The 19,192-nt window shown below is 36.4% G+C and overlaps 2 protein-coding genes across 2 annotated transcripts in view; one reads left to right on the top strand and one right to left on the bottom strand.

The window, feature by feature from the left end:
* The window catches only part of LOC107572314 (RCC1 domain-containing protein 1), a 5,350-nt gene extending 2,210 nt beyond the window's left edge, over positions 1-3,140 (top strand). The window contains exons 3-8 of the mRNA XM_016258736.1: positions 51-231; positions 1,452-1,573; positions 1,660-1,758; positions 1,964-2,113; positions 2,210-2,239; positions 2,844-3,140. Of these exons, the coding sequence (XP_016114222.1) occupies positions 51-231; positions 1,452-1,573; positions 1,660-1,758; positions 1,964-2,113; positions 2,210-2,239; positions 2,844-3,010 (749 nt within the window). The 3' untranslated portion in view covers positions 3,011-3,140. The remainder of the gene's footprint in view (positions 1-50; positions 232-1,451; positions 1,574-1,659; positions 1,759-1,963; positions 2,114-2,209; positions 2,240-2,843) is intronic.
* LOC107572326 (calcium and integrin-binding protein 1) lies at positions 3,067-7,027 on the bottom strand. Its single transcript, XM_016258755.1, has 7 exons — positions 6,789-7,027; positions 6,647-6,681; positions 5,134-5,230; positions 4,871-5,024; positions 4,666-4,784; positions 4,494-4,582; positions 3,067-3,299 (listed from the first exon to the last, which is right to left on the bottom strand). The coding sequence occupies exons 1-7, from the start codon at positions 6,837-6,839 to the stop codon at positions 3,278-3,280; spliced, it is 567 nt and encodes a 188-aa protein (XP_016114241.1). The 5' UTR covers positions 6,840-7,027; the 3' UTR covers positions 3,067-3,277.
* Between the last annotated feature and the right edge of the window lie 12,165 nt (positions 7,028-19,192).

The following is a 19,192-nucleotide window of genomic DNA, read 5'->3' as shown; positions in this document are numbered from 1 at the left end:
TCTCGTTACTTGTAATGCGTTCCCCCCAACACTGATGATGATATTGATATAATGCATTTATTCAGGACATCTCGTTACGCTGCCGTTGGTGTCAGGCGGGTACGTCACACCCAAACCCCCTTTTTTCCGTCCTCTCCGCTCTGACCTCTGTGCCGTGAGCCTGGCGTTGGGCTCTGAACACGCGGTGCTGCTGACGTCAGACGGGACGGTGTACTCCTGGGGATCTGGAAGGTACAAGAAAGATTCCAGTGTTCATCTTTTCATTAAAAATTGTGTAACACTTTACAGTAAGGTTCCATTTGTTAACTACATTCCATTTGTATATATCACTATATTACATTTTCAGCAGTATTAGTTAACAAACTAACAATTCAAATATTTCTAAAGCATTTATTAATCTTAGTTAATTTAAATATTTATTAATACAATAATAAAATCAAGTGTTGTATCTTTTAATATTATTTAATAGACCTGAGCTGGCATGAACTAACAATGAGTTTTATTTTCATTAACCAACATTTACAAAGATTAATAAATGCTGTAACCAGTGTATTGCTCATTGTTTGTTAATGTTAGACCTTATTTTATAGTGTTACCAAAACTAATAATATATTAATTGTAGAACTAATCTGCGTTTATGGGTGAGTCTCACAAAACCTGTCAAGAACAGGTCATATTTCAGATTATAAATATAAGAAAATTAAGCATATTTTTATTTTATTCTCTTTTTTTTTATTTTATGACAATCGAGCATATTTATTGGAAATTCTCATTAGTGCGAGTGTTGATATTGTAAACTAAAACTATTAAAAATCATGTTTGGTTATTGACAATAAAACTGAAATAAAATAAATTGTAAAGATGAAAAACTTAAAAAGAAAATAAAAATGTTTGCATTGCTACTAATTGCAATAAAGTATGCTTACGTTTAAATACTACAATTACTCAAACTGAAATAAAAATTAAAGCAAAATAGAAATATTTAATTAATTACAAAAACATGACTAAATATACGTTTGAATACTACAATTACTAAGACTGAAATAAAATAAATTTAAGCCAACTAGAAATATTTAATAAAAATGGGAAAAGCACATAACAAAATTACTAAAACCACTACAAATTAAAATGAAAACTGAAAATAATAAAAGCTAATTCAAAATATTATTAAATACTATAATAGTGTATAAATAATACTAAAATAACTATTGTAATGCACATTTTTTTATAAATATGTATTTAAATAATATTTAGATCATGGCAGTATTTTTGTCCTGCCTCTAATTTATGCTTATTGTGAAAATTCATTGTATTACAATATTTTATGTAAAATAACACAGCCTTTTCTAGACCACATCGCAGTTTTGTCAAAGGCAGCATTCAGTTCTATAGGCATTAAACTGTATGCATCTTTTGAAGAGTGTTTTTAAGCTGATGTTTTGATTGGTCAGTCACGGTCAGCTGGGTCACGGCGCTCTGACGTCACAGGAGGAACCTCAGGTGCTGGAGGCGCTGTGGGGCGTCCCGATCAGAGCAGTGTCTGCTGGGAACTGGCACTCCGCTTCCATCAGCAGTAAGAGGTTTCCTGAAACTTTCCCGATCAAACTCAGCCCTACTAATATACAGAGTGTTCATATGAAATATGTTTATGGTGTTTAGCTGGTGGCGACCTGTATATGTGGGGATGGAATGAGAGCGGGCAGCTCGGTCTGCCATCTAGAGGCCTGGAGGAGGGAAAGCTCAGAGGAAAAAGCTGTGGTAAAAAGACTATATGTGTTCCTGCAGCACAAAAGCAGTGTTAAGTCGCTGGGGGATATTTGCTTATTTACTCAGCTTTCATATGATGTCTAAATCTCAATTTGGAAAATTGACACGTAAGACTGTTTTTGTGGTCCAGGGTCACATTTATGACTTTACATATGAATGTATTACTACACAGCTACATGTTTACCTTACTGTGCAGGAAACACTGAGCAGCCCATAAATGAAGATGAAAAGAAGCAAGCGGATGTGTTTATTTCTATTCAAGCGTTTCCTGCTCTGGTGGACGTCCCTGATGTGTTAGAGATCAGCAGGATCAGCTGTGGATCGCGTCATACTGCAGCCGTCAGCGGTGAGATCCAGATCTGATCACTGGAGCTTAAACTGGACTCAAGAATAAACTAGTTGACATAAATGATTAAATGAACTCATTCTTATTTATTTGTAGGTACAGGGGATCTGTACACTTGGGGATGGGGTAAGAGTTTGCTTCGTTTTATAGAAATAAATCAATGCAAACGGTCTCTAGTGCTCAGCAAGGCTGGATTTAATTTGTGTCATTGCTGAATATGTGCATTAAAGGAATAGTCCACCCAAAAATGAAAATTCACTCACCCTCAGGCCATCCAAGATGTAGATGAGTTTGCTGCTTCATCAGATTTGGAGAAATGTAACATTGCATCACCTGCTCACCAATGGATGTGAATGGGTGCCGTCAGAATGAGAGTCCAAACAGCTGATAAAAACGTCACAATAATCCATTCCAGCAGTTAACATCTGGAGAAGACAAAAGCTGAAACAAATCCATCATTAAGACGTTTTAACTTTAAACCATTGCTTCTGGCCAGAATATGAGTCCATAATGTCCTCCAGTGAAAAAGTCCAAACTCATCTACATCTTGGATGGCCTGAACGTGAGCACATTCTCAGCAAATTTTCATTTTTGGGTGAACTCTGCTTTTAATTTCTTTCTTAAAAAAAACAACAACATACTGACCTCACATTTTTGAAAGTTTGATTGTTAATTATTTTTTTAAAAAGTGCTAAAAGTTGCCTTTTCTCTGTCTGTGTCATATTATCAGGCCATTATGGACAACTGGGACATGGCACTGAAAATAGCACAGATGAGCCAACACTGGTGGATTACTTCGCTAGCCATCGAATGTGTGTTAAGGATGTTGTCTGTGGCTTATGGAACACTTTTGTGTCTGCTGTGCCAAAAGAACAACCTCCATCCCGACAGGAATAGCCTGTTTCAGAGTGCCATATAAATACAGCGATGTCAAAGTCACAGAATTAGAGTTTATTAAATTAGGTACAAATATATGATTCAAAATACAGGATATAAAGTAGATTTCTTTTCTTTTAACAGAGTAAGTCAAATGTTTTTAAACATATAAATTGTAGAAATACTGAACAAGAATATACAGTCACAATTAGGTCGCTACATTAGTGACAGACCAGAGGCGCAGGTGAAAATTCTGGACCGGAAAACAGCTTCCGTTCGGTGTAAACTTCACAACACAATCTTGAATGAACTGCAAAAGAACATTCTCAGTCAGTGAGGAGAAATCAGGAGAAATGCTGCCTTCAAGTCTTGGGAAGACGACTTTTGAAACTTTGGGCAGTTTCATAATTTTCTCACTTCTCAAGAAAAACAGGACACTTTTTCGCACTAACAAAAGTGCAAAAGATGTGAATTAGGTGTGTAATTGATGCTTTATGCATTTTATAATTCTTGTGCTGTAATAAAGAATGATGAAAAATGTAATTTGGTCGTGTACGCAGAATAAAATATATAAGTATTAGATGAAAAAATTAGAAATGTTGCCTTGGCAACTACCTTAAAGTAGAAAATATTTATAATACAATAAATACAATTATTAAAACTGAAATAAAATAATTTGATAATGAAATTAATTAATAAACCTATATAGAAATATAAAATAATAAAGAAATTATTAAAATTTAAGAAATAATAAAAATGACAGGCACAACAAAATTACTAAAACTTAAACTAGAATGAAAACTGAAAAAATAAAAGATAATTCACAAAATTAATACTGTTTTATCTATATATATCTATATATATAGACACATTAAAATAACTGTGAAATTAGAAACTAAATAACTTTTTTAATTAAATTAATAAATAAAGCTATATAGATTTTAAAAATGAACAAATATTATTAGAATGTGAACATCTAAGAAAAATGCCAAAAGCACAAAACGAAATTACAAACAACAAGCCAAAATGAAAACTTTTTGTGTGTGTGTATGTATATATATATAGATATATATGTGTGTGTGTGACCCTGGAGCACAAAACCAGTCATAAGGGCCAATTTTTCTTTCTTTAAATTGAGATTTATACATAATCTGAATAAATAAGCTTTCCATTGATGTATGGTTTGTTAGGATCCGACAATATTTGGCTGAGATACAACTATTTGAAAATCTGGAATCTGATGGTGCAAAAAAAATCTAAATATTGAGAAAATCATCTTTAAAGTTGTTCAAATTAAGTTCTGTAATTGAAAATATATATATATATGTAGTGTGTGTGTGTGTGTATATATATATATATATATATATATATATATATATACACACACACACACACATTACATATATATTTTTTTTTTCAATTACAGCTCAATTAGACTGAAGGCAGCAAAATATGTCAACTGTCCAGTTTTTCCCTTTTTAAATAAAAAGCAAAATTCTGTCACCTGACAAAATCTGGAGATCTGGAGATGACATGCTGAAATTCAGAGAGATTGACTGTCCCGTCCTTATCAATGTCCGACTCCTCAAGGATCTGTACAGTGCCGTTTGTTTACATTAGTGAAGTTCATCTGGCAGATGTCTGTCATTAATGTGATGTACATCCACCACACTCACATTGCTTATGAGCTGTCTCATCTCCTCTGCAGTCAGACGGGTGTCGTCCGTCTCACCGGTCAGACAGTTCACCAGCTTCTCCAGGTCTCTAGCATCAAGGGTCCCGTCATCATCAAAGTCTGCAGCATAAGAACTGTTTATACTGAGTGGTGTTTGCTACTGCTATCGTGTTAAATGTCAATATTGAGAGCAATCCCTCTCTTACCAAAGATTCGGAAAGCGTAGTGGGCCTTGATTTCCAGAGTCGCCGAATCACTGAAGGCACTCAAGAGGTCCAGAAAATCCTCAAAGCTCAAGCTGCCATCCTTCATGTCAGAGGTCGAGAAGACGTGACATAGCCTTTTCTGGAAGGGGTTAGACTGTGACAGCCAGCAAAAACACAGAATATATACAGCCGAATGGGTAAATCTGGAAGGATTATAAGATGTTATATTGCACTGTGACTGCAGTACAGACTTAATGTGTTACCTTCAGTTCAGGAAGTGTGAGGATCTTCTCCATGGACACCCTGGAGCTGTACGGTCCATTTTCTCTGCCCTGGAGTTCAGAGAATATTTTGTGTGCCCTAAACAAACACATTGATGATGAGCCCCAAAAGTCTATAATGCAATGGCATTCAAACATTTTAAGTGTTAGTTAGAATACACTTTCAGTAACTAAACTACTGTACATTTGTGTAGTTTAGCTACTGTCACAACAACAAATCCACTTCACAGGGAATGCCAAGGCAAAATGTGCCATGGTAGAGAAGATGTACATGTGAAAAGGCAGTAATAAAAATAATATTAAAGAATGTATATTAAAATTAATTGTTGGTTGTTGTAAGTTATTAACGTTAGATGAAAAACTTAAACGAAAATGAGAAATGTTGTATTGGTAAATAAAATAAGTTAAGTTGAAGTACTGCGATTACTAAAACTGAAATAAAAATAAAGCTAAATAGAAATATTTAAAATGTTGAATTGCAAATAAAATAAGTAAGTTCTACAAATATTAAAATAAAATACTGAAATAAAAATAAATGAAAGATAAATAGAAATATTTAAAATGTTGAATTGCAAATAAAATAAGTTTAAGTTCTACAAATACTAAAATTGAAATAAAAATAAATGAAAGATAAATAGAAATATTTAAAATGTTGAATTGGAAATAAAATAAGTAAGTTCTACAAATACTGAAATAAAAATAAATGAAAGCTAAATAGAAATATTTAAAATATTGAATTGGAAATAAAATAAGTTTAGGTTAAAGTACTACAAATACTAAAATTGAAATAAATAAATGAAAGCTAAATAGAAATATTTAAAATGTTGAATTGCAAATAAAATAAGTTTAAGTTCTACAAATATTAAAATAAAATACTGAAATAAAAATAAATGAAAGATAAATAGAAATATTTAAAATGTTGAACTGCAAATAAAAGAAGTTAAAGTACTACAAATACGAAAACTAAAATGTAATGTAAAACTAAAACAAATAAAAATAAATTAAAGCTAAATAGAAATGTAAATGTTGAATTGCAAATAAAATAAGTTTAAGTTCTACAAATACTAAAATAAAATACTGAAATAAAAATAAATGAAAGATAAATAGAAATATTTAAAATGTTGAATTGGAAATAAAATAAGTTTAGGTTAAAGTACTACAAATACAAAAATTGAAATAAAAATAAATTTAAGCTAAATAGAAATGTAAATGTGTAATTGGAAATAAAATAAGTTTAAGTTCTACAAATACTAAAATAAAAATAAAAGGTAACTAGAAATATTAAAAAACGAATCAAATGACAAAGCACTTCTTCAAATAAAAACTATAATGAAAAACTGTATAAGAGCGAATTCAAAAGATGTACAGATCCTATAGCAGCATATAACTAATAAACCAGCTGCACGAGCCTGTCGCGTTTCTTCGCTGCTCCTCCAACTAATGAGAAACTAGTGTTCACACCTGTACAGTTTAAACACAGCATGACTGTACTTACAGCAGGATTTCTTGCTTTGTGAGAAAGGTGAGCTCCTGTAGAAGCAACAAATGAAAGATTAGACATAAAAGCAACTCCTTGCCATATAGAATAAAGAATAAATGAACATATATTTAAAGAATATCACACGTGTCTGTCTCACCTGATACTCCGACAGAAGAGCTTTGGCTAATTTGCTCGATGTTGCCCCCATTAGCGCCTGCTTTAGTTCAGCACGACGAGCGCTTTCACTTTAAACTAGAATACAGTCGAGTAATGTTACTATTGTTTCATAAAAACCCAGCAAGCGGCTGAAGTTGTGATGTTTTCATCCAACAGTATAAACAAACTTCTGTCGCGCTTCCGCTTCCGCTTCCTGGATGACACGTCAGTTACTATGGGAACAAACTTCCACGGTGCGAAGTCAACAATGGGGAATTTCTATTTAACTTTATTTATTATTTATTTATGTATTTATTTAGTTAGTTAGTTAATTAGTTAGTTATACAAAGAAATAACGTTTAGTTATAAAAAAAGTTTATTTTTAAGTCTATTATTTCAGTCTATTTTTACATTTTATAACAAAAGGTCGAGAACAGAACTGACAATCAACGTGTATTTAATATCTAATTATTAATAACTTACTCATTCTTATTGTTAGTTATAATGTAACTATGTTATATAATTATGCCGTGTATATTATTCTGACCAAATGTTTTTAAAGGTAAATACCTTAAATTATTAATTTAGCATCACATTGCACTGACTTTGATCTGCAATTTGCTTATTATTTCAGAAGGTGGCAACATATCACACAAAAATTAAATCCAATGTTATGCCACTTATTTATTATGAAATAAGTAAACTATTTATTTGCAACTTTAGGCTATTTAATTTTATTTATACTCCACATAGTGAGGTAGATATGTGGGGGCGTGTTAGAACGAGTGATGGGTGAAACGGAGCTTTTGGAAACACGAATCAGTTAACCATTGGGTAACCAAATGATTCACTGTTTCGAAGCGCTCCGATCGGATCGGGCATCGCAAATCATTTGATTCAGATCGGGACTTCGGAGTAGGTTCGTGACTCTTTTTTGGGATTTTTTATTTATTTATTTATTTTTGTATAACTACAGTTTTACTACAGATACTATGGGTTAAACTATGGTTAGTTAATTTGTGGTTACCATGGTTTAACTTAGTAACCATGTTTTTTTTTCACCTTAAGGAGACACATGAATATAGAGATGCAGTTTTCACTGCTTTGGATAGTTTCCATACTTGTCTAGATCAACTCTGAATAAAGAAAAGAGAGGTTTAGAGCCAGATTTTATGTGTACGTGAAATCTAGCTAGCAGGAAACATGAGTTATTTAGTCAAATAATCCAAAGAAAACATCTTAAATGTTTTATTTTATTTACATATAAATTTTTAATTTAAATGTAATTTTCTGGCCAAATAACATTTTCACATACAAACCCTCGATCTATTTTTTCCTCTGTTTTTTTTGTCCTGTAGGCTGGGTGTCGCTGTGATGTTCTTCATTATGTGGACGCCTGTTCCTCCTCTTCCTCTCTCATACGTCAAAGAAACCAGTGTTGCCAAATTTAGCAACTTTTCAGACTACCCTAGCAACTTTTTCTTCCAAAAACACCTAGCAACAAATGTAGCTATTTTCAAATTCTATTTGGCTACTTTTAGCTACTTTTGATAAGCGACTCAAACAATAAAAAGACACACATTTTCCATCTAAGTTTCACAAAAAGAGGAAACCAAAGATGCCTAGCAGTACACACATCACGGGAATTAAGTTACTGCTATTTGCAATTGTTCAATTTGATAATAATAATAATAATTTAATAACTGTTCATTTATGAGACACTTTGTTAGTAGCTTGTACCTGTGATTGTTGATCAGTTAGTACGCTGTAAGAAAAATATCTAGAAAAATGGAAAAGGTACTAGTAATTTTCCAGGACATTATCCGTTATCCATCATCCGCTGTAACCCGAAACACAAAATACACTGCGTAATTTAAAATGCAGGTAAAAACCTGTGAATTATTTTCTTAGAGTGTAGCATACTGACTACTAATACACTGCTTAAAACTATAATTGTTCAGAATGTGTAGTTTTACTAGTTTACTAGCTAATAAAAAAACTTGTAATCGTTCAAAAATGTGTAAGTGTTCAATAATTCAATGTTGTATATAAAAAAAGTTATTTATATTTTAACATTGTATTATGCATTTATATTATTTTACGAAGAAATCTAAATTAACATATTTTTTTTAATGTAGTGACACAATTTTGCGTCGTGGTTACGTAATGACGTCACCACGCAATGACATCACAATGTCATTTAGCAACTTTTAGCAACAAATCGAACTTCCTTTAGCAACTTCCCTTGAAAATTAGTTGGCAACACTGAAAGAAACACGTAAAGGAGTCCAGTGTCTTTCATTCTCTGTTGTACATTGCTGTGGGTGCTGTTTATTTACTTAGAAATGTTATTTGATTATACAATGTTTTTCATTTCTCATTCATTTGTTGCAAAACTTTGAAATCCTTCGTTTATTGCTTAATGACTTATTGAACCAAGTTTGGGTTTTTAAAATGACTTTTACAACTGTGCTTTGTAAATGCAGCTTTGCAGCCAGAGTTAATCGAGCACAGCAACAGCAACAAAAGACACTGATCACATTAAGTCCGCCATCTCTCCAGTTAAATCTGTGCGTAACTCGATCCCTCGTGTCCATGTCCTCCTCCTCCTCTCTTGAAGTCGAGCCAAGACTGTCTTTCACATGAGATCCTTAGACACTCCCTGTATAGCCTCAGTCCCACATAAAACCCCCCCACTGCGGCCAGGACAAACACAGCGCTCCGGGGGGCTCAACTTGAACCCTATTGTACACATGTGACGTCGAAACGTGGTTATGCATGCCAATGTAAAGCAGAACGATCTGATTTTAATAAGCTCTTGCAAAACTAACTTAATGAAGTGGATCAGTTTGATCATACAGTATTTCTGAGGGTCGGTAAGATTTGTTATCTAATGCTCATCAAGTAAACGGTAAAAACAGAAATCTTGTGAAATATTTTTACAAGTGGAAATGAACCCTCATTGCATGACTGATTTGTTGACTTGTTGATTAATAAGTTGTCATATTTATAATGCAATAAATCATCAGACTTCAGCAAAAATTTCCATTTGATCTCACTTCCATATAGGAGAAACAATTGAGAAATCAAAGAGATCTTATTTGTGATTTTTCTTTACGGGTCGTTTTTTAAGAGTGTCTGAAGTATCCAAACACTTGCACCGTTCATGCGGATGGATGGAGTTTTTCTGTGCTCCGTTTGACTCCAGTCAACTTTTAAAGCAGGACACTCTGTCTCCACGGAAACCAGGCATCCAATCGCTCGTCCAGCTGCAGATTAGTTCAGCAGTGGGGGGTTTGGAGGAGGAGAAAGGCTCCGATGGGAAAGAGGAGAGGGAGGGGGGTCCTGGCTTCAGGAGGGAGGGGTGGGAAAAGAGAATGAGAGCGGAGGAAGGCAGAAACACTGGAGAGAGATAAAGTTGCCTGCAGCTGGAGTTTGAGTCTATCTGAGCGACTGCTGCTTTTCTTCTGCTCACAGGCCACTTGCAGGATACACGGGGACCGGCTGGGAAAAAAGAGGATTTAATCAGCCAAAGAGTGTGCTGAAGAAGGAAAAAAGAGGAGAAGAAGGGAATAGCTGCTCAGATCATGAGAGTGGATGCCGTCTTTCCTGGGGTCAGATTTCACAAAATGAGAGACCACTGCACTACTGCAGGTCGCAAGCAACAGAGCAAGGTATGTGTGTGTGTGTGTGTGAGAGAGTGTGAGAGAGAGTGTGTGTGTGTGTGTGTGTGTGTGAGTGTGAGTGTGTGTGTGTGTGTGTGTGTGTGTGTGTGAGTGTGAGAGTGTGAGAGAGAGAGAGTGTGTGTGTGTGTGTGTGCATAGGTTACTTAGCTATACTTTGGGGACAAAATTGCATCTGACAAAACCAAAATTACATTTGTCAAAACCTCCCTCAATGGTAAGAAAAATTATTCAAAAATAGAGTAAATAATGTTTTTTAAGTAAAACAAATACAATAAAAATACAAACATATTTTTAATAATTATTATAAAATTAAAATATAAAAAGTATTTTATGGGTAGTCTGTAGTTATTGTGTGAAAAAAACTAAGTTATGTTTGACAAAACCTCCTTCAATAGTAAAATGTAATAAAAAAATCATAAAAATTAAATAAAATTAAAACAACTAAAATGCTTTTTTTTCTTTTAGGAGTAGTCTGTAGTAATTTTAATTATTAAAAAAAAAAATATATATATAAAAGTTTATTGTATTGTCATTTAAATAGCTAAGTAAACATGTATGTGTGTTCAATGTGCATTGTTTGCATTGTTTCAATGTATGACGTTTAAAGTAGTGCACAGTAGTTTTGTACTGATTGTAGTTTGGTGTTCAAAGACTGAAAGTTAAACTAGTAGTGAGAAATGTGTGTTAATTGCTGCATTCCTGGCTAAGAAGCCAGAGAGCGGATAGATATAGAAAGTAATTGAATAAGTGCTGCAAGTGATTTTAGCCAAGAGAACAATAGCTCTACTTCTCTGGACAGCTGAAAGTAGAAAGAGATATAAACAAAAGCATTTCAGCCAAGCTGTATAAGAACAATCCAAATATATGTGATGGTTTAATAAGCTTTGGTGTCGTCTCCAGGCATGACTTCATAATTCATAAATTGTGTCAGCGCCAAAAGAACTGAGAGTGTTGGACCTCCTGATAAATTTTATTTCATTTTATGTCTATATTTGGTATTTCTTAGCAGAGAACATATTGTGAGTTGGATATTCCCATTTCTGTTGGCTCATGTAGTGACTCACCCTCATGCTTTTATTTGTAACTGAGCTAAAATGTTTTTGTTTTCGCAACAAGGGATAAGAAATACCCATAACCCCATAGTCTTTCCAATATGACACATCAGAAGCAAACTTCAGTTCCACTTAAGTTGTCAGACTGCAGACATACAAAGACATATTGAGGCCCAAACAGAATCATCTTATTTAATATGGTTTTTGGGCTGATTTTGGTTGGATTTAAACAATTAAATGTACTACTCGCTGTATAGCTAAACTTTATCAAAAGAGTCAAAGTATGTAATAAACAATCCCAAAGTAGGCCTCATTCACATTAAAAAAACTAAATAAAAAAAACTAAATTACAACTGATTTATGTGTAATTCATAAAACTATTTGTATGCAAATTGTCAGATTTCAAAAGGGGTTTCACAAATTATTAACACAGAATTTTTTTCTCATATTTCAAGAACGAAGCCTCAAGTCGAAACCTTTGTGAATGATGAGTTTTTTTTTTATTTTGGCTATCAGTTCTGAGTAATTGCCAGAGCCGAGTGTGTGTGTAGCAAAGGATTCTGGGTAGGAGCATTTGAATGCAGGCCTGTTTGATAGGGTGAGTTGTTTGACTCTGGTCTGTGACTAATGGCTTACTCTAAATGACTCTAATAAATAGTCACGACTCACGAGGTCAAAGGATGAGTTCAGGGAAGAAAAACTGCAATTGAGTGAGCCAAGGAGGACATTTTTCTGCTTTGTCTGCTTTGTTTATTGGTGGTTTATTGGTTTTTAGTGATGCTTACCTGTAGAAAACACTTCTGGAGTTGTTTTTTTAGCATGTTGCTAGGGTGTTGCTAAGGTGAACCGAGTGGTTGCTAGGGTGTTCTGGATGCTAAGTGGTTGTTTAATGGCCTAAGTGAAAAGCATCCATCTTCAAGTGGTTTTTAGCATGCTCTTATACAGTTACTAAGGTGCTCTGAATGGTTGCGAGGCTGTTGCTATGGGGTTGCTAGGGCGTTCTGAATGGTTGCTAGGGCATTGCTAGGTGGATTGTAGGGTGTTCTGGTAGCTAAGTGGATGTTTAATGGCCTAAGTGAAAAGCATCCATCCTCAAGTGGATTTTAGCATATACTTGCTAAACAATTGCTGTTTACAGTTGCTAGGGTGTTCTGGGTGATTGCTTGGCTGATGCTATGGGCTTGCCTGGGTGTTCTAGTTGGTTGCTAGGTGGATGCTAGGGTGTTCTGGGTGGTTTCTAGGGCATTGCTAGATGGATGCTAGTGTGTTCTGGTTGCTGAGTGGTTGTTTTTATTTACCTAAGTGAAAAGAGTCCATCCTTAAGTGGTTTTTAGCATGGATGCTAGGGTGTTCTGTGTGGTTGTTAGGGAGTTCTGGATGGTTACTAGGGTGTTCTGGATGGTTATTAATTAAGTGGTTGTTTATTGGCCTAAGTTAAACGCGTCCACCCTCAAGTCTCTGTTCTCTTCTAGTCTCTGGATATTGCTTGAGTTCCTCCTTCAATATAAGATTTTTTTTTCACCTGTTATATCATCCACCAGGTTAAAATAGTTAGTCTGATCACTTAGTAAAGTAACAGCACACCTCTCCTCAACAAGACACATTATTTGAGGAATCATTAGTGTCAGGAGCACAAACTGAAATTTTGTTTTGCTGTTTGTTCATATCTCTAACTATAAGAATGAGCATTAGGATGAGTGATGCTTGACTTTGTGTGTCTGTGTTGGTGAGTATGTGAGCTTTGCATTTTTAGGCTGACAGTCTTTGTGTGTGTCATGTGGTAACAGACATCTGTCTCTATTGTACTGTATTTGCAGAAGCTTCATACACACGTAAGTGCATCCTGCGACAGGCCAGATGCCTCATTCTAAGCATGATGTCTTTCTGTCAGCAACACCCTACTAGCTTATAACATTAGTGCAACATTTGGGAATGTTTCCTTACTGCCATTATGACCTGAGCTCCGCTGAACCGCTGCTGACTGTCTCCACAGCAACAGCTGTAGAATGCGCCCTGCGGTGCGTGTGAGGGAATTCTGGCTGCTCAGGACTCCATGAGCTCCGGGGCATTGTGTTGGAGTTTAAGGGAACGGACCACAGATGCTGTGATTACTGACCTCCACCCCTTCTCCTCCTTCCTGTCTTTCTCCTCTGTAACCCTTCTTCTTTTATAACTCTTGAGATTCCAGCCCCCACTCTTTAAGGAGCCGTGCCTGCAAGCTGTCGCTCCGATGCCATCTACGTCAAGGTTCAGTGGTTTTTGTAGCACTCAAGAAGAGAAATACAGAGCAGACTTCAAGGTTGTAACAGCTAGATGAAGGGTTTCAGGAGCTTTTCCAGTAAGTGTTTAGCCAAATGCACCACCAGTTTGAAGTTAGAGTTCACCTAAAAATGGAAGTTGTGTCATTGTTTACTCATCCTAATGTTATTCCAAGTTTTTAAGAATATTACAGTGACCACAGTCTGCTAAGCTACAAAATGACAAAGATAGTCCACTATATTCCAAGCCCTCTGAAGTTGTATGCTAACTTTGTGTGAGGAACAGTCCAAAGTTTAAGTTGTTATACATCAGAGGTCTCAAATCTCACTTGTACTTCCTTATGTTTAAACCTACTTTGCTGTAATGCCATGTGAGAAGCAACATCCAATGGCATTTAAATCTGGTGCAACGCTTCATGCAAAGTATTTAAATGTAAGTTAGCAATGAAAACTTCGGTCTGTTCCTCACAGAAAGTTATGACTTCAGAAGACTTGAAAATATAGTGCACAATTTGCATGGACTTTTATGAGGTTCATAGGCCATGGTCACGGTACATTTTTATACAACATAATGCATAATATCTCCTTTCGTATTTGACAGAAGAAAGAAATGGGTTTGGAATGACATGAGGGTGAGTAAATAGTGACAGACTTAAAATATGGGGGTGGACTTACTTTGTTCAGAGGACAATCATAAAAAGAGGAAACTGACTCATAAGATGCACTTCATTTCAACCATCAATCATTAGAATGATCAATTGGCATTCCTCAGTGAACTTTGTCTTTATGTCTTAATGGCCAATCTACAGATTAGGACATGTGATTCGTGCAAAGGCAAGGGATGAGATGTGGAAGTGTCATAGAGTTTGAAGATGACAGGGAGGAACAAGAAGGAAATAAAAAGGATAATGTGGGTGAGGCTGAGTAAAACAATCCATTCTTCCCCATCTGGAACGTGGGAAGTTTCTTCTTCCTCCCCTAGCGTGGGTGGTTTAAAATACCTCTTTACCTTCTAAAACACTTTAATACTGCCTTCTTTCCTTCTCTCCCTCGCTCTTTCGCTGCTTTGCACACATCCAATCTGCAACCAATTACAGCTCTTCGGAACCAGCAAACCATCCAAGATCCTTTCATATGACTTGCGTCAACGTTCACCAATTCATTGAACTCTTGGAGTTAGTTACTGCATTTCATTCTGGACAAGCATTGTCATGCAACACTCAAGTCTTTCAACTTTGCACCCTCTTCGCTATCACTTTTAAAAAGCGAGGACTCGACAGTATTTTGGTGCTAACTTGTTGATCATTTGGTAGAATCTATTCAAGTTTGACAGATGCCAACTTGGACAGTTTGCGTAACATGCCTCCATTCTTAAAAACAATGAACGAACTACTCAAAGTGCAAGGAAATAAGACCCAGAATTAACGGATCTGGTATTGGGTGACTACTTGATGTCTAATGTAAAATGTGGTTTCTAATGGAACACCAGTTGAGATCCTCTTCTGTTGAAAGACATATAAATTAATGGCTTGTAATTGCTTGGATGTGAGTACGTTAGAACTCAATCTAACCTGTTTAGCACACCAAACCTGCCATTTTTGCTTAAATGGAAGGGTATCATTAAGTTATTTGTTTTATATTCAACATGACTGACAAGTTCATGTTTTTCCTCCACTTGTTGCCTGAGCATCAAAGCTCTTTTTACCTGTCAGAGATGTTTCAGGTAATGAGAGTTATGCAATTTGTCTGTCTGTGCAGGTGGAGACACACCTGGCTGAGATTTCGCACAATGCTTTAGTTGTTACAGTCACGCTCAAACACACTGTCTGGTATGTACATGCACAGCCTTGATAACTAATCCTGTATCAGGTTCTCACTTCAGAAGAATACCCTTTCTGCAAATCTGCTTTTTTTGTTGTTGAGGGGAAACATCTTGTTTGAGTCCTTAGAATGACAGGGTCATGTCTAGACGGTACCTTTGTTGTGCAGAAAGTCTTGGGAGATTCACATGCAAATTCTTATATTGTTTTTATGTGGAGACCTGCAGCAACCCTAACTCTGGCCTTAAGTTTTTTTGAAGCAAATGCGAATATCAAGAGTTTCACAATGAGTTTTAACTTTTAGACACAACTTATTTCAGGACTTTGTAGAAGGTAAGATGTTTGTGTTGGGAATGTTGCAGCGGAACATTAGCAAATTGAAACTGGAGGCAAAGTTGCGGAAAAAATTGGCAGGAGTGGTTTGGATAACTGATCTCATACTAACCAACTTGGCTCTCAAAGAGCATTCTGAGAAATGTGCACAAACCCTTTTTGAATACTAATGCCTGTCCTTCCACGCAAGGGAACAATCCTACCCTGAAAATCATGGAAATATTTGCGCTCTAACACCCGGTGATGCATTAAAGCTTATGTTTGCAGAGGAACATGCAGTTTCCCAGTTTCTAGATCTTCTGGAGTTCTTGTATTACAAGGGAAAACCACAGAATTTCCGAAGACTGTTCTTTTCTGGGAGTCATGTGGCTGAGCTTCTGTTTTTGTCCCTGTCTGTTGAAAAACTTGTATCTTTAAACTTGGAAAATTTCATAGGAATGATGAGGTCATTGAGAGGTCATCATGTTTGGTCCGATCATGATGAGACAATGCATTTTAACAGAATGTCTTTCTCTCCCAGAGCTGTGAAGTATCTTGAGAATGCAGAATGAAGATAGAGATGACTTTTGGTGGCCGTGGTTTTTGGAAGATTTAGAATCTTTACCAAGAGTCCGCTTGAAATGGATATCCATTTCAGTAAAATACAGTAGAAGTGTTCCATTTCTGGCTGATCTGAATGCTGTTGTCTCAGTCTCCAAAAGGAATTACAATACTAATCTTTGATCTAGGTGGTAGTCCTCGATCAGTGCAGCTCATGGTGGCCCCCATGCTCACATTACGCAACTTTTTATCTGCTCTTGGTTGACTCGAAGCCAGATCTCCAGTTACACTTCCTGTTTTCCCTCACGCTTATGTGGTTCTGCCTGACCATTCCCACTGGCCCTACGCGCCTCAGCGCAGACAGATTCCTACAATTCCCTGCTCTATTCCCATCGGAGCACTGCGTGGCGAGAGCTTGGGAAAGTCCTCTTCCGGAGTCAACGATCCACCAAGCAACAGAGCATTTTGTTTCTCTCTCCTCCTCTCCTCTCTCTTTCCCTTCTTTTTTTTGCCCTCAGCTCACTCTCAAAATCAACATTTCCAGAGTGAATGTAAACCAAACCGCCAGAGTGATGGAGTCTAAATGAAGGTCTGAAAGTTTTACATAGAAACGCATACATTGGTTTTCCTCTTCAGATCAAAATCAGATGGGCTCCTCCATGATTTGTGCCTTAAAGGATATTTATTGCGACATCTTTAATATATAATTTTTCTTCTTCTAGATAGGTATACGATGAAATGGAGCAACAGTGGAGACTCCTCTGGTTTTTAGAGTCTCAAACTCTTCTCAGCTTTGCCAAGCTACTAAAATCTGTAACAAACACTGAAACACTGACGCATAACTCAAATCTTTCGGTCTTAAGTCATATGGAGATCTCTGACATTTCATTGCAGGCTTCTTGGCAATCCTGATCACAGTTTGAGACATTGCGATCTCTCTTGAGTCTTTAGAGGAGACACATGTGAGATAACTGGGGTCTTTTTTAAGAAAAACAGAAAAGTGAAAGTCACTTTGCTGACTAGGAGGAACAGTTGAGACATTAAAGAGATCTCATTGGTGATATTTCTTTCCTGGGGGAATATGATCAAACCGACTACAATTATATCAACATTTGATTGCAGACTATAATATCTTGGCAAATCTGAGCACATCATAAGACATCGTTGAGATCTCTTTTAAAACCCCAGAGAATACACATGTGAGATTACTGGGGTCTCTGTTCCTGTGTTATCTGTCAGAGATGTCGCCCCTTAACTAACTCTTGCATAACAAGAAAATAACATTTACATGTCTCCGGGGCCTAAAGTGTCGCGTGGTTGATCATGTGGTTCTGTCTTAAAACCATAATTACAGCTTCCACGGTTTAACTGTGCTCATTTGACCCAAGCATATGTAAACAGCCATCATCATCCTCCACGTCCCGGAAGAATATCATTAACAATAATTCATTTGAATGTTATTGTAATGTTTAACAATTCCGACACCAGAACAACAGGGAACATAGCTGTGATTCAAATGCACAACAATTCACAGTGAGATTATATTTGGAAGCCACTGATAGCCCTGTTGAAAAAACCAGCATATGCTGGTTAGGTATGTTTTGAAGCATGGCAGCTGGTTTGATTTGGTTTAAACTGGTCCTTAGTTGGTCATGAGCTGGAGCTAGTTGCTTAGGACCAGCTTAGGACCAGCACATGACCATCTTAAACCAGCTTATGACCAACTAAGGACCAGCTCAAACCAGCATGCTTCAAAACATACCTGATCAGCATTTGCTGTTTTGTTTTTTTCAACAGGGAGGGGGCACAAACATACATGAATGAATTGTTTGCTGTGTCCTCTGCACTTCCTGTCTCATTCTGTGCCTAGAATTGTTCCTGTCTGAAGCTTTTCCTCTCCCACAGAGAATTACAATGCAGAGCAGTGAATGTAGTATGTAGTGCCCCAGACTCTGTCTGTGTGTGTGGATGTGTGTGTGTGTTTGTAGACACATATGTGTACATGAGTGGATGTGTGTGTGATCTGGAAAAGAACAACATAGAAATACATTTGTCATTTTTTTTAAAAGGAACATGTGATTAAAAACTGGGGAAAGGGTGGTGATTTACCTGGGGGGGGGGGGGGGGGCGGTTCGGGTAATGTTTTCAGTACAATGCTGTGTGGTTACTAGTTTGTATTGGGTGGTTTCTATGCAGTTGCTAGGTGGTTGCCAGGCTGTTGTTAGGGTTTAATGCTGGGGTGTCAATAGTGGTTGCAGTTGCTAGTGTGATTTGGATGGTTGCTATGCTGTTACTAGGTGATTTCAAGTGTGTAATGAGTGGTTGCCAGGCTGTTGTTGTGGAGTTATGGTTGATCGCTAGGTTGTTGCTATGTGGCTGCTAACGTTTTCAGCACATTGCTGTGTAATTACTAGGGTGTTTGGGATGGTTGTTGTTTTGTTGCTGAGTGGTTCCCAGGGTGTTGTTAGGGTGTAATGGGTTGTTTCCATGGCGTTGCTAGGGTGTTATGGGTGGTTGGTTATGTATAATGTGTTGTTATATGTTTAAGGTTTGCAGCATTATTCGAAGTGGTTTCCAGGGTGTTATGGGTGGTTGCCAAGGCATTGCTATGTGGTTGTTAGGGTTTTTTTGTGGATGCTATGGAATCTCTGCAGATTTCTGCATAAAATAAATATGGTAACACTTTACTTGAAGGGGTGTGCATAAGACTGACATG

This window comes from Sinocyclocheilus grahami, unplaced genomic scaffold, assembly GCF_001515645.1.
Source record: "Sinocyclocheilus grahami isolate Dianchi unplaced genomic scaffold, SAMN03320097.WGS_v1.1 scaffold1735.1, whole genome shotgun sequence".
Taxonomy (NCBI): Eukaryota; Metazoa; Chordata; class Actinopteri; order Cypriniformes; family Cyprinidae; genus Sinocyclocheilus; species Sinocyclocheilus grahami.
This window is presented reverse-complemented; position numbering and strand designations above follow the sequence as displayed.

Coding starts and splice junctions, on each gene's coding strand:
- LOC107572326 (XM_016258755.1), bottom strand. CDS start 6,839: ATGGGGGCAACATCGAGCAAATTAGCCAAAGCTCTTCTGTCGGAGTAT. Junction 5,231..6,646: donor ACAAAGCAAGAAATCCTGCT/GTAAGTACAGTC, acceptor GTGTTTGTTTAG/GGCACACAAAATATTCTCTG. Junction 3,300..4,493: donor AGATCTCCAGATTTTGTCAG/GTGACAGAATTT, acceptor GTTCTTTTGCAG/TTCATTCAAGATTGTGTTGT.